Source organism: Chiloscyllium punctatum, chromosome 39 (genome assembly GCF_047496795.1).
Source record: "Chiloscyllium punctatum isolate Juve2018m chromosome 39, sChiPun1.3, whole genome shotgun sequence".
NCBI classification, from domain to species: domain Eukaryota; kingdom Metazoa; phylum Chordata; class Chondrichthyes; order Orectolobiformes; family Hemiscylliidae; genus Chiloscyllium; species Chiloscyllium punctatum.
Genome location: NC_092777.1, coordinates 32,430,223 through 32,446,185, shown reverse-complemented (window position 1 = coordinate 32,446,185; position 15,963 = coordinate 32,430,223). Strand labels below are relative to the sequence as shown.

The window sequence follows — 15,963 nt, the reverse complement described above, 5'->3', positions numbered from 1 at the left end:
TTACGAGGATATTGCCTGGACTGGAGTGGATGTCTTATGAAGTAAGGTTGAGGGAGCTAGGGCTTTTCTCATTGCAGCGAAGAAAGATGAGAGGTGGCCTAATAGAGGTGTACAAGAATTTGAGAGGCATAGATACAGTGGATAGCTAGAGGGCTTTTCCCAAGGCGGAAATGGCTATCAAGAGCTGATTGGAGGAAGGTTTAGGGAAGGTGTCAGAGGTAGGTTCTTTACACAGAGAGTGGTGGGTGCATGGAATGTATTGCCAGCAGTGGTAGTAGAGTCAGATACATTAGGGACATTTAAGTGACTCTTGGATAGGCACATGGATGTAAATAAAATGAAGGGTATGTAAGTTAGTTTTATCTTTGAGTAGGATAAAACGTTGGCACAGCAGTGAGGGCTGAAGGGCTGTACTGTGCTGTACTGTTCTATGTTCTATGGGAGACAGCCAAACAGATGGGTATTCACGGAAAATATCCTTTCCAATAGGATATTGAGTTGAAAAGGAGTTGAAAAGGACTGCAGCATCTGCATCTGCAGTCCTCACTTTCCCCTCCTTTCTAATAGGATATGTCAAGATAAAGTCCGGCTAAAGGATCAAGGGTTTGAAGAAAAACATGGTAATCAAAAGGTTGTAGTGGACTCCCCTACTGGAGGAAAAGGGATCTTAAAGATCTTCCTGCCTCTTTTCACAACATACCCCTAGAAGTGAAAATTGATCAATGCAACAATTACATTGTTACAGGATGAAAACTTTCAAAGGGAAGTATTTTTGAAGTCACTTGAAGAAGCAAGTGATAAGGAAGTGATGCTATAGAAAATAAACAAACATGTTTATGGGTTGAATTGCAGCAAGGTTTTGCTATTTCTCAAGTAAAGGTAAAAATACTGCGAATGCTGGACATCTTGGGGAAAAAGACAGAATAGTCTGGAGAAACTCAGCAGAAGTGACAGCATCTATGGAGAAAGAAACAGAGTTAAAGTTTGTATCTGAATGTTTACACCAGAACTGATACCAGTTCTGAAGAAAAGTTATACTGGACTTGAAACATTGACAGTGTTTCTCCCCCCCACAGATGCTACCAGACCTATTGAGTTTCTCCAGAATATTCTGCGTTTGTTTGGTATTTCTCAATTAGGTCTGTCCTGATCTAAAATAAATTGCATTCAACTTATAGCAGACCTAGCAATTTTCTATAGGAATTATAAAGAGAAACATCAATTTTCTGTCAGGAGATTCTACAGAATTTGAGTAATAGATAAAATTTTTAAAAAGGGGAAATTTAAATTTAGAGATCAGGCTTGGGGGTTGGTGGAAGGACTTTTAAACGTACAGGGTTAGACACTGAGCAGAATAAATCAGGAGCTTCCTTGGAGCAAATTACCCTGATAAATTGGGTCAGGCCCTCAGACAAAGATGATTTTACGTCCAAGGAAGATACAGACCTGACAAGAGGTTTATTCAAATAGTTAATCAGATCATCCAGTTTGACTAGAACTGATGCCAGTATTAGAATTTGAAGACTACAATGAAACATGAGGAAGTCTTGGGAGCAAACAAGACATCAAAGAAGGTAAATTCCAAAAAATACACAGTGAAATATCCAACCTTGAGTCACCCAGAAGTTATGAAGAGAGTCCTTTTTCAGTGATGCTTCACATAGCAACCTGTTCTAAATGGCTCTTTCTAGAATGGCAAGATTTATCATGGTCTCTGTTGGAAAGATTAACAAATGTTGCCCATTGGTTTGGGAAGCCAAGAAACAAAAAGGTTAATTCAAAGTATCTTACCAGCTGAAACATTGGTGCTGTAGGCGTTATAGCTCCAGGGTGTATTTATTGCCAAATTCTGAAGAAAATTCTATGCAATCTAACATCTTGATCACAGAATTTTTCTTTGACACCACTTGGCCTTAAGTCTGGCTTTAGCCTTATGTCTCAATGGGAAGAACTTTGTCTGTGAATATCCATCTTTTTGATAAGGCTGACTTAAGAAAAGTTTGTCAATTGAATATTATGGAATATGAAGAAAAGTAATTTTATTACTAATCAGTAATGTTTTAAAGTAGGATACAGAATTATTTTTCTAAATGTTTACCAGGGTTTTTTTTTAAAAAGCTTTATTTAATAGAGACAGGGTGGTTAAAAAGGCATTTGGCACTCTTGCCTTCGTTGCTCAGTCCATTGAGTATAGGAGTTGGGACGTCGTGTTCAGGTTATACAGGACATTGGTTTGGAATACTGTATCCTGTTCTGGTCAGCCAGTTATAGGAAGGATATTACTGTATCTAAGTAAATTAACAAAGTACAAGCACTGCCCCCAACAAGAACAAAAGTGAGCAGTAGTCGCAGGGAAAGAGGGCAGGGTTTAAATTAAAATGGATGTCATATAATCCCTCTTGTGTGAAAAAAGGCCATTCAGTCCACCAAATCTGCACTGATCCTCCGAATAGTATCTCACCCAGACCCATAACCCCACCCTATCCCGTACGGGGCACTCACCTAAACGGATTGAACAGATAATCATTGATGCACATGTAACACCGGAGCCAGATTCTGGAGGTAAGCTCAGAGCTGCTTGCCTCCTCTGTATCTCATCCTGCTTAGGCAGTTAAATCAGCTTCTGCCTCTCATTCCTGAAGAGGACCTTGCCCATGCAGCCTCATGGAGAGCCCAGAGAGGGGCATTGCTGTATTGTAGAGCCTTTATGGTCTTTCTTCTCATGTGCCGGCAGCACAGTGGCACAACGGTTAGCACTGGTGCCTCACAGTGCTCAGGACATGGGTTCAATTCTACCCTTGGAAGACTGTATGGAGTTTGCACATTCTCCTGTTCTCTGCATAGGTTTCTGTCAGGTGCTCCAGTTTCCTCTCAGTCCAAAGATTTGCAGGTTAGGTAGTTGGCCATGCTAAATTGCCCATGGTGTTCAGGGGTGTGCAGGTTAGATGGTTGGTCAGGATAGAAACCCATGTGGGGTTACAGAGATGGGGAGGAGGGTTGGTCTGAGAGGGATGCTGTTCAGAATGGCCTCTTTCTGCACTGTTGGCATCCTATCATTCAATGATTTATCATTGCGTGTAGTCAGTCAATTGCTAAGTTAAATTGTTTCTGCACCCAGTTCTGATAGTAGCTGCAGGCTAGCTACAACACAGCCTCTAATATCAGTTTCTCTGCAGGTCTGACAGTAAAATCTCTTGCATCCTCATGTCGGATTGTGTGCATATTTGATTTTTGAGAATGTGATCCAGAGGTCAGACTCTGTAGTCCTGATAGATTCTTTGTTGTTCTGATGTCAGATTCTGTGTTCACCTGATGCTGCAACTCTGGCATCCTCGTGTCAGATTCTGTGTAGGCTTGATGTTAAAACCTCTATAGGCCTGATGTCATACTCTGTGTGGACCAGCTTTTGACAGATGCTGTACACTTATAAATCGGCAGATTCTGTGTTGACCTGATTTCAGATTTTTTGTAAAAGCAGAATACTACTGATGCTGGAAATTTAAAATAAAAACAAAGTCATGGAAACAACTGTTTTGAATCCAATACAAATGTTCTTCAGAAATGAAATTCAGATTTAATTTGGTTCTCACCCAAACACAATTTTCACAGTGTAGGGTACCATTCAGCCCATTGTGTCTGTAATGGCTCTCAAAATAAGCAATTCAACGCAAAACGTTTCCCTGCCTTCTCACTGTAATAACCCTGCATATTCCATCCTTTCACAAAAGAAGTATTACCCTTTTCAATGCCTTTCCTGAACCTAACTTCACACACTCTCAAGTCATGTATTGCAGATCTTAACCGCCTGCTTGCTTGTACAGTTTTCCCGAATTACTTTAAATCTGTTCTCTCTGTCCCCTCCCTATTTCTCCCATTTTACTTTGTCCAGGCCCCTTATGATTTTGAATACCTCAAAAACATCTCCTCCTGACCTTCTCTTCTCCAAAGAAAATGATCCCAACTTTTCCGATCTATCTTCATCGCTGAAGTTCCTCATCCCTGAAACCATTCTCATGTGAATCATTTCTTCACTCCCTGAAGTCTTCATACATCCTCCCCAAATTGTGGTACACAGAAATGGATGTAATATTCCAACTTGGGACAGCTAGTCCAATGTAAGTTCAACATCACTGCCTTGCTCTTCTATTTTACTATCCTGTCACCTTCAGTGACTTATCTATATGGAGACATAGATCCATCTCTTCCACTGTTCACTTTAGAATTGCACCCTTTATTTTACATTGTGTTTCATTTCTTACCAAAATGAATCAGCTCATATCACTACATATTGGTAGATGATATTCAGTTTATTGCTAGCAGCAGGCTCCAGGCAGATCACATGTGGGAATTTGTATAAGGAGACTGATGCAATTAGACAGTTGAATAATATGCTAACCTTACTTGCAAGGGGGTTAGAATACAAGACTATAGAAGTCTTGCTAGATTTTTGATGACCACACTTGGAATACTGTATGAAGTTTTGGTTTCAATACTTAAGGGTGGGTATGCTTCACTTGCAGGTGACAAGTCCAAAGGTCGCCTGATATGTTTCTGGGATGTTATTGTTGTCCTATGATTTTTTTTTCCCTCATTTGTTCAGGAAATGCTTTTGCCACTGGCTAGGCCAACAATTATTGCCTGTTCCTAATTGCCCTGGAGAGAGGTGGTAGTGAGCTGCCTTTTTGAACTACTGCAGTCCTGGAGTTGTAGGTATATCCACAACGCTGTTAGGATGGGAGTCTAAGTAAAATGGAATTTAGAAGAAAGGAAGCTGAGTTTATTGAAGCATACAAGGTTCTTAGGGGGCCGATAGGGTAGATACTGATGGTTTCTCAGTTTGGGGAATGGGATAGCACAGAGGCACAGTCTTGGGATAACGCATTGACCAATCAGACTGAAATGCGGAGACATACCTTATATTAGTGGGTTATGAATTGTTGAAATTTTCTACTCCGTAAAATTCTACACGCTCCATTATTGAATATATTCAAGATTCAAACAGACCAATTTTAGAGAATCTCTTAGAGAACCGAGGGAAATGACAGCAGGTGGAAAAGTGGGATTGAGGCAGAAGGTCAGCCCTGATCACATTGAATTCTGGAATCCTAGAGCAGGCTTCAAGGTCAAACAGTTTCCTCCTGCTCCTTTCTTAGATTCTGACGTCAGATTCTGTTCATATTTCATGATGTTAGGCCCTGTGCAAAGACAATGTCGGTGTGTGGTGTAAGACATTGCAATATATGAGACACGATAATATTATCAACTAACCTCAGAACATGGGGTTGAGACTCAGAAAAAGTATCCAACCCAGGGGACATGACATTGACAGTTACATTAAGTATGAGTGCTGCTTACAGGAGCTGGTTTTTCAGAAACCTGACCCAATTTTACAGCATGCTCTGAAAAGGCCAGAGGAAACATTTGGATGTAAAGTAATTTGCTCAAAGCTGCAGACTGCTTTTTCACAGACAAGAATTCCATATATATTGTGAGAAGAAACATTTTTAGTATGGTTTCAATAGTCTGTTCAGAATACTTGGACTAGGTAACTATTATGAACAGCTCTGATCATTACTGATGGCTAACAAATAAATACCAGTGAGGAGCTTCTGAATGTCAATTTGCAAAGTAGGGATGCAAGAAGTGTTGCGGCACACTGTTTCTACTTCTGGATCATGAAAGTCCTGGTTCAAATCCCATTTGTCCAAGATCTGTGTCATGACAGGTTGATTGAAAGTCATTTTGTTTATACAAACCAGAGATAAGATGATTCAAGAGAGTCAAGGAAAAAGCCTAGAATGAGGGAAGGGAAGATGATAGGATTTTAGATAAGATTCAAGTTATCTACTTGGGAACATCAATATGCCATTCAGTCCCTGGAGCCTGTTTTGCTATTCAATGAGATAATGATTGATCTATGACCTTACTCTATAAAGCTGTGTTGGCCGATTTCCCTTAGTACCTTTGTTTAATGAAAAATCTATCTCAGATTTAAAATTAACAACTGATCCTGCAGTTTGTGGAAGAGAATTCCAAATGTCTGCTACTCTCTGTGTAAAGATGTACTTCCTAACATCTCTCCTGAACAGTCTGCCCCAATTTCTCAGAAAAGATAAACTTTTTCTATATTGTCTTTTCCTGTTAATATCTTGATAATTTCAATCTTGTTGTCTATAATATTATTGATTCTAGTCACCCCAACTTGCCATTTAATTTTGGTTCAAACTAGATATTAACCAATTGAAGACAAAAGTGAACTTTGAATATATTGAAAGAAAATGGTAGACTTAATATAACTATTAACTTAATAACTTAATATAACTTAATATAACTATTAACAGATTTATAGGGGTGATCTGTCCACAAAAGTGTTACTCCATTGGAATCCTTCTCTGCCAAATGTTTCTCTAGGAATTCTGTCTGACAGAATCTTCGGTCTATGTCTAGATTGGAAGCACATCAGAGTCTTTAATTTTAACCATGAAATGACTTACCTTAACCTGAGCTGAATTCAGTGTAACTTGATAATTGGTCAATTTTATGATTTAAATATTTCAATTAGGTCCCAATTATTACAGTCACCTATGCTTACTATCCCAGGCTCCCAGGCAAGAGTAGTGATATGCATTGAAGCTCTTTTGGTTTGGTGGTAGTATCCTACCTCTGACCCAGGAGGCCCGGATTCAAGTCCCACCTGCTCCAGAGGTGTGTAGTAATGTCTCTGAACAGGTTGACTATAAATATCAAGATGGTGATATGAAAGTGCTTTTGTGGAACAGTGATAAAATCCCTGCCTCGGAAACACTTAGGTTCAAGTTCCATCTGCTTCAGAGGTGTGCCATAGCATCTCTGAACAGGCTGTTTGCAAAATATATATACAATGCTGATGTGGGGCTCATATGGTGTAGTGGTAGTGTCTGTATGTCTGGGCCAGGAGACCCAGGATTGAGTCCTACCTGCTCCAGGGGTGTGCTATAATATATTTGAACAGTTTGATTGGAAAATACCTAGAATGGTAATGTGAAGGCATCTTCTGGTATAGTGGTAGTATCCCTACCTCTGGGCCAGGAGACTAATAATCGAATCCCACCTGCTCCAGAAGTATATAATAACATCTCTGAACAGATTGATTAGAAAATATCTGCAATGGTGATGCCCTACCTTTGGCTTTGAAAGCCTAAGATTCAAGTGCTACTTTCTCCAGCGGTGTGTCATAGCATCTCTGAACAAGTTGATTAGAGATAACTGCAATGGTGATATTGAGCTCTCATGGCACATTGATAATGTCCCTACCTCAGGACCAGGATGCCTGGGTTCAGGTCCCACCTGCTGCAGAGGTATGCAACATCTCTGGACAGGTTGATTTGAAAATATCTACATTAGAGGTGTTTACAGCATCTGCCAAACTAATTTTGGACAATGCGCCCATGTATAGAAATGTTCCAATTATATCAATTCTCTGTACGGTCATGTAGTTCTCTTGTAGGCTAATCAAGGTCAGCAGGATTAATTACGAACATATTTGACTGGATCATACATTTCTTTTACACCAGAAGGCCTGGATTCAAGTCCCACGTGCTCCAGAGACGTATCATTACATCTCTAAACATGTTGATTAAAATATCTGCATTCTTTTCACATGTACAGAAACTCATGGATAATTAATGACATCAAAACAGAATTAAAGAGCTTTTAATATCACCCAGTCAATAAAATATAACCACTGATTCTTCAATTGTAACTTGGTTGAGGTTCACTGTAGTAATTATAATGAGGTCAGCCAAGTAGATTTCATAGAATATGAGTTCACTGATTGGGGCTGTTAATCTGGTCTCTATAGTTACTTCACTCACAACCTATTTAATCATCTGTTTCGAACTGGTGGTTAGTACAGTAGTTCCAATTAATAGATTTGTATTTGTAAGTTACAGAATCTAAAATAGCTTATTTCAAAATACTTGTTTCAAAATGGCTTCTTTGGACCTTGCTAGATTGCTACAGTGAATGTAAAATGGAAATAATTTTAAAATGATCAGGTTATTCTAAAATCTTAATCCAGGTCTATTTACAAGATAGTATAAATGCTTGGTTATTCATTGACAGAAATCATATGTGAAAGCTCAAAGAGAATGGACAATGTCAAGGCAAGCTTTAATGCCATGGTTCCAATGAAGAACTTGAAATTCCATTGAATAATTTATACCACAAAAGATTTTTACTAAACAGTGAGGCCCTGTCAATCTAACATCCTGTCTACTATTAAATAGCACTATAAAAAATTGTTGTGGTGCCACAGGGAGTGGAGTGTATTATTTCTCCCTCCAACTCTATTTCATTTTAAACCCTGCCCTCCCCTTCACCTTCTTGATCACACAGCATTGCCCTTTCATGAGAAGGGCACTACTTGTCACTGGCCACCTGGGTGTTTTCTTTCTTCCTGGTGGTGGAAATTGAATAAAAATTTGTAGACCTTGTGTCTTTCACTGCGTCTCACACCTGCACACACACAACATGGGTGCTGGGGCAAAAAAGCACTACCGCAGTTCGGTGGTAGTGTGGGGTTATTAAAAAGCATTTTAAAAATATAAAAAATTCTTGTTAAAGGCACTTCATTACTAGTCAGAAGATGGCAACTTGTCCATCTTGGCCACCAATCTGGCTGGGAAGACCTATATCTCAGCAAGGACTAATCAACTATTTGTGATTTATAATGTAAGTGATAACCATACCTACAATGAACTGCTTTCACTGTAGTGTTCCTTTATACTGAATGTTAGATTGTGGTAGTGGTGATTTTGAAACTGTCCTAAAAATATATTAAGGTCTTATAGACTGAACTTGATTTTCCTGTGTAACTTCTCATAAATCTCAAGGAACAGAAACAGAAAGCCATAGACTCAACAGTGAGGTCTCACAGTAAGCCTGATGTCAGGCTCTACAAACAATTGTTGTCAGAATCTGGGCATGATGTCAGATTTTATGTAGACCTGATGTTAAAACCAATGAACACCTACTTGATTCAAATAAGTTATGAATGTTGGATGGTAGAGGGAGGAACAGCAGAAACCCCGGTAACTCTTGTTTCCCAAATGGTTCTGACAAAGTGAAGTTGTGGTTAGGATCCTGCTATTTAATCAAATTTATTTAACTTTCCATTTCCTTCCAGGAGCAGCATTCTGGATTTCTACAGTTGGGTGCTTCAATGGAACAGCAGATCAGGGTCATTTTCAAAGTAATGGAAGAGTATGATTGGGGGAGCTTTGCCATCATTACCAGTTATTTCCCTGGATATCACGAATTCATCACTCACATTCAGCTTTTTATTGAAACCAGCTATTATGGGTGGGAAATTGAACAGACTCTTACTCTTGAAATGACAAAAGATGAGGACAGTTTCAAAACAAAGAGACTTTTGCAGCAGATTGATGCACAGGTTCTGATTCTATATTGCTCAAGAGAGGAGGCAGAAAATCTGTTTGAATTGGCTGAACAAGTTAATCTCCTTGGCCCAGGCTATATCTGGATACTGTCCAATATCGCAATAGGCAGCATGGAACGAGTGGCGAAACAATTTCCAGTCGGATTAATCAGCGTCATGACAGAGAGATGGAAGATGAGCTTACAGCAGCGGGTGAGGGATGGAGTGGCAATTGTCGCAAAAGCTGCAGAAAGTTTTTATAAAACATACGGATACATGCCGGGACCAAGTGCTGATTGCCGGCATCCAACTCGAGGGGCCACAAGGAATATACTGTACAGGTACCGATGCATGGAAATCCAATTATAGATGCTGGTCCATTATAGATAGTGAATGATTACAAGCTGATATCAAATATAATCAACAACCATTAGCAGGTGACTTATGGCAGTTAAAACAGGTAATCATTCTTAATAGACAATGTTCCTTTATGGCAGAATATCCGTTATTTGCAGAGACATGTTACACGTACTGATCCATCAGATCTCCAGTGGACTAGGAATTGGTTTGCATAGTGTGGCTTTGAGGGTTGGTACAGCACCTCCTAGCTCTCTCAGGGGCCCATTATCACTGCTTGTGGTGCCCATCCACTGTTGCTATACAGAATCAATCACAGAACCATTACTGCTACTGTAGGAATTTATTTGGTTGCATCGGTGCCGTTTCTCCAAAGGAACAATTCCCTTAGCTATGCATGCTTTACATTTTTCAGCTAATAAGCCAATTGCTTCTTAAATGCCTCGCTGAACTTGACCCCACCACACTCACCTGCAGTGAATTCTAGATCCTGAACACGTGAAATGGTTTTTCCTCATATTTTCATTGCTTTGATTGCCAATGCATTAAGTTCTCACATAAGGTCATGGTTGCATTCCTGAAAATTGCAAAATAAAGTGGGATGACTTTAAGTGATGCGTTAATTAGCATAAGAATCAAATTGGAGTCAAGTGTTCCATAGGACCTTCAGTTGCAGAAGAGAAAATTAAAATTATACTGAGAGCCATTAAGCTGAAATGTAATATTTTTAAATGGCTGTTCCTATATTTGTAAACTAAATAACCACTAAAATAAAATACAGAAGAAAAATTTGGAATATCTCTTGCTCACTGCCAATTATGATTCCAGCTCCCTGATCCTCCTGTTGGTTGTGGATTCTTTTCCTCGCTGAACCTTTGACTTGCAGCCTCTCCTATTTCCTGACACTCCAAGAATGAAACCCAGGGCACTGATACCAAAATGTCAAGCCCCATTGGCGAATTGGCATTTAAGTGAAACACCCAATGGGTCAGAGTTGAACAAAGACTTCCCACACCTTAAATCATTGCTTTCTCATTCTTAATTCTTCCACCAACGGGGAGGATTTCCTGATGAGCTTTGAGCAGACCCCTCTTAATTCTGTATTCCTTGAACAAATCTCATCTCAAACTTTACTTCTCTAAGAAAAACAGTTATAAATTCTCTAATTTATTTATGTAAATGACAATTTTCTGCATTTTTCTAATGCCTCTACATCCTTCCTAAAGTGTGATGCTCAAAACTATATGCAGTATTCCATTTCTAGCTATGGAGGTTTAATATAACTTCTGTACTCTTATTACGTTATGGTCCTGTTAATAAATCCTAAGATGCCATAGGTTTATTAACTGCTCATGCAACCTGACTTGCACCTTCACTGACTTGTGCACATGTACCCCAAGTCTCTCTGTCCCTGCACCCTTGTTAGAATTGTACCCTTCAGGTTAAATTGTCTCTCCTCATTCATCCTACCAAAATGAATCTCTTAATACTTCACTGCAGTAAAAGGATGCACACCAAGGAAGACCTTAAGTGGAGACTATCCTGATGCCACAGGGCTCAACTGGCTAATATGATATTCAACCACAATCTGTTACCATGGCCAAGCATATCCCTCTCTCTTCTGTTACCATCAAAGCGAGGAGATCAACCCTGGTTTAATGTAGAATGCCAGAGGCTATGTCAAGACCAGCATTGGTCTTACATAGAAATGAGGCATCAACTTGGTGAGACTACAAAACAGGATTACTTGCATACCAATCAGCTGAAGCAAACTACAATGGATAGAGTTAAGCAATCCAACCAACAACATAGCAGATCTCAGGTCTGCAGTCCTGCCACATCCAGCTAATGAATGTTGGTGGACAACTAAATAAATAATTGAAAGATGCAACTCTATAAACACTCATCCTCAATGATAGAGGAATCCAGCAAAAGAGCCTTTTGCAACCAATAAGAAGTGGAAAGTAGATGATCCATCTAGGCATCCTCCAGAAATCCCCAGTATCACAGAATCAGTCTTCAGTCAATTTGATTCACTTCAATATGATACCATGAAATGGCTGAAAGCAATGGAAATTATGAAGGCTATAGGCCTTGACAACATTCTGGCAATAGGACTGAAGACTTATGCTCCAGAAATAACTGCATCCCAAGTCAAGCTATTGCAGTTACAGCTGCAAGATTAGCATCTACCAGGCAGGAATGAGTCTTCAACTTGGTTAACAAAATCTGCTCACTTATGTTCAGTTTAGGTTCTGCCAAGATACTTAATTTCAAACTTCATCATGATCTTCGCCTAAGTGCAGACAAAAAGAACTGATCACTAGAAGTGAGGTGAAAGTGACTGGCCCTGACTCAAGACTGAATTTAACTAAGTTTGATATCAAGAAGCCTTGACAAAACAGAACTCCATGGAAATTGTTGGAAAACACACCACTGATTTGGGTCATCCCCAGCATAAACAAAGATAGTTGTGGTTGTTAGAGTTCAATCATCTCAGTCTCAGGATATCATTGCAAGAGTTCCTCAGGCTACTGTCACAGGCCCAATCACCATCACCATCAATTACCTTCCTTTTATCATAAGGTCAAATGTGGTGATGCTCACCTCATGATTGCACAATGCTCAACACCATTGCAACACCAGATACGAAAGCAGTCTGTGTTCTATACAACATGATTTGGATAACTTCCAGGTTAGGATGATAAATGGTAAGTAACACCTGCATCACACAAGTGCCAGTGATAACCAAAGCTAATGAGGCAGAATCTAACCATCTGTCCTTGAAATTCAATGGCATTACCATCATCGAATTGACCATAGTCAACATCCTGATTCCCCAAAGCTTGTCCACCATCAACAAGGCAGGACTGTTATCCAATATTCTCCACTTGACTGGATGTGTTCAGCAGCAGGTCAAGCAGCATCCAAGGAGCAAGAGAATCGACTTTTCGGGCATGAGCCCTTCTTCAGGAATGAGGAAAGTGTGTCCAGCAGGCTAAGATAAAAGGTAGGGAGGAGGGCCTTGGGGAAGGGGCATTGGAAACACGATAGGTGGAAGGAGGTTAAGGTGAGAGTGATAGGCCAGAGTGGGGGTGGGGGCGGAGAGGTCAGGAAGAAGATTGCAGGTTAGGAAGGTGGTGCTGAGTTTGAGGGTTGGGACTGAGACAAGGTGGGGGGAGGGGAAATGAGGAAACTGGAGAAATCTGAGCTCATCCCTTGTGGTTGGAGGGTTCCTAGGCGGAAGATGAGGCACTCTTCCTCCAGCCGTCATGCTGCTATGGTCTGGCAATGGAGGAGTCCAAGGACCTGCATGTCCTTCATGGAGTGGGAGGGGGAGTTGAAGTGTTGAGCCACGGGGCATTTGGGTTGGTTGGTACGGGTGTCCCAGAGGTGTTCTCTAAAACGTTCTGCAAGTAGGCGGCCTGTCTCCCCAATATAGAGGAGGTCACATGGGGTGCAGCGGATGCAGTAAATGATGTGTGTGGAGGTGCAGGTGAATTTGTGATGGATATGGAAGGATCCGTTGGGGCCTTGGAGGGAAGTGAGGGGGGAGGTGTGGGCGCAAGTTTTGCATTTCTTACGGTTGCAGGGGAAGGTGCTGGGAGTGGAGGTTGGGTTGGTGGGGGGTATGGACCTGACGAGGGGGTCACGGAGGGACTGGTCTTTTTGGAACGCTGATAGGGGAGGGGAGGGGAGGGAAATAGATTCCTGGTGGTCGGGTCCGTTTGGAGGTGGCGGAAATGATGACAGATGATACGATGTATATGGAGGTTGGTGGGGTGGTAGGTGAGGACCAGTGGGGTTCTGTCCTGGTGGCGATTGGAAGGGTGGGGCTCAAGGGCGGAGGAGAGGGAAGTGGAGGAGATGCGGTCTTTGAAGAAGGAGGCCATCTGGGTTGTACGGTATTGGAACTGGTCCCAACCCTCGAACTCAGCACCATCTTCTTAACCTGCAATATTCTTCCTGACCTCTCCGCCCCCACCCCCACTCCGGCCTATCACCCTCACCTTAACCTCCTTCCACCTAACACATTTCCAACGCCCCTCCCCCAAGTCCCTCCCCCCTACCTTTTATCTTAGCCTGCTGGACACATTTTCCTCATTCCTAAAGAAGGGCTCATGCCTGAAACGTCGATTCTCCTGCTCCTTGGATGCTGCCGGACCTGTTGCACTTTTCCAGCAGCACATTTTCAGCTCTGATCTCCAGCATCTGCAGTCCTCACTTTCTCCTGGATGTGTTCAGCTCCAATGATACTAAAGAAGTTCAATAAAATCCAGGTCAGAGCATTCTATTTGATTGGTAACAAATCACCAACTTCAACATCCACTCCCTCCAACACCAAAACGTGGAGGTAGCTGTGTGTACCACCTACAAGATGCACTGCATTAATTTACCCATAGTCTTTTCGTAGCACCTTCCAAATCTGTGACCCCACCATCACTACCCATCACCAAGATGGGCAAAGGTAACAATATGGCTGGCAGGTTCTCCTCCAAAACATGCAGTATCCTAGCTTGTAACTATACCACCATTGTTGTTCGGTAAAAATCATGGAATTCCCCTATACTGTATGGGCCTGCGATGGATCATGAGAGTGGCTCACCAACTTCTCCAGGGCAATAAGAGATGGGCTATAAATTCTAGCTTAGTCCTGACACTCTATGAACAAATAAATAAAAAAGTATACTGTACTTTATATGATACACTAGCTGTGATCCAACTAGTGTTTCACTCAGTTCTATTATAAATTTGCTACTCTTAAATTCTATATTTAAACCAATAAAGGGAAATATCCTCTCTGTCTTCTTAATCATTTTATCTACCTGTCCTGTTGCATTCAAGGATCTGTGAACATTCACCATGGTTCCTCTGTTCCTCTGCACTTCTCTGTAGTTACTATGTATTCCCACACATTTTTCTGAAATTAATTCCATTTGCCACTTTTCTGCCTATATGCCTAGTCCATCGACATCTTCCTGTAGTCTACATTTTCCTCATTATCAACACATGGTCAATTTTTGCATATGTAAATGTTTAAATTAAACTAAAGAGGCATTATTGTAAATCACTGCTTTCTACTTGTGAACACTGGGGATGTAGCACTGTACCTTGTGTAACTCCAGTACAAATGACCTTCTAGTTAAATAAAAACATATTGGACATCACACTTTTCTTCCCAATTCTCTGAGACAATTTTGGATCCAATTTGTTACTTCACTGGATCGCAAAAGCTTTTACTTTTCTGACTGGTCTCTTATTGGGACTCTTGTTGAAAGTCTTACCAAAATCTAGGTTAAAATAAACATCAAATGCTCTGTCCTCATTAACCCTCTTTGTTGACCCCTCAAAAAAATTTCAATCACGTTAAGCATCACAACTTTTCCTTAACAAATCCATACGTGCAGAGATCTGGCTTTGCTCATGGCTTTGCAGAGGGCTTGAAGCCCATACTTTTCCAATGTGGAAATGGCAGCCAATGACATTAGCACACTTGTGGACTCTCAGCTCACGAAAATCCCCTTCTCTGAATATTAGAGTGAAAATTCAGACTGATACCTCATGGCTGTGGATAGGAATACCTAAAATGATTTACAGGGTGTCAAAATCTAATAAAGTGTCCTCCGCCATAGTGTTAAAGGTTTAGATGGAGAGGAATTTCTTAAGTGTGTACAAGACAATTTTCTGATTCAGTATGTGGATGTACCTACTAGAGAAGGTGCAAAACTTGACCTACTCTTGGGAAATAAGGCAAGTCAGGTGACTGAGGTGTCAGTGGGGGAGCACTTTGGGGCCAGCGACCATAATTCTATTCATTTTAAAATAGTGATGGAAAAGGATAGACCAGATCTAAAAGTTGAAGTTCAAAACTGGAGAAAGGCCAATTTTGATGGTATTAGGCAAGAACTTTCGAAAGCTGATTGGAGGCAGATTTTCGCAGGTAAAGGGACGGCTGGAAAATGGGAAGCCTTCAGAAATGAGAGAACAAGAATCCAGAGAAAGTATATTCCTGTCAGAGTGAAAGGAAAGGCTGCTAGGTATAGGGAATGCTGGATGACTAAAGAAATTGAGGGTTTCGTTTAGAAAAAGAAGGAAGCATATGTAAGGTATAAAATCCTTAGAAGAGTATAAAGAAAGTAGGAGTATACTTAAGATGGAAATCAGGAGGGCAAAACTGGGACATGAGA

At 40.8% G+C, this 15,963-nt stretch overlaps 1 protein-coding gene across 1 annotated transcript in view; it reads left to right on the top strand.

Annotated features, from left to right (window-relative positions):
• Nucleotides 1-15,963, top strand: part of LOC140463926 (glutamate receptor ionotropic, NMDA 2C-like) — a 129,681-nt gene that overhangs the window by 41,750 nt on the left and 71,968 nt on the right. The window contains exon 3 of the mRNA XM_072558405.1: nt 9,167-9,759. Within this exon, the coding sequence (XP_072414506.1) occupies nt 9,167-9,759 (593 nt within the window). The remainder of the gene's footprint in view (nt 1-9,166; nt 9,760-15,963) is intronic.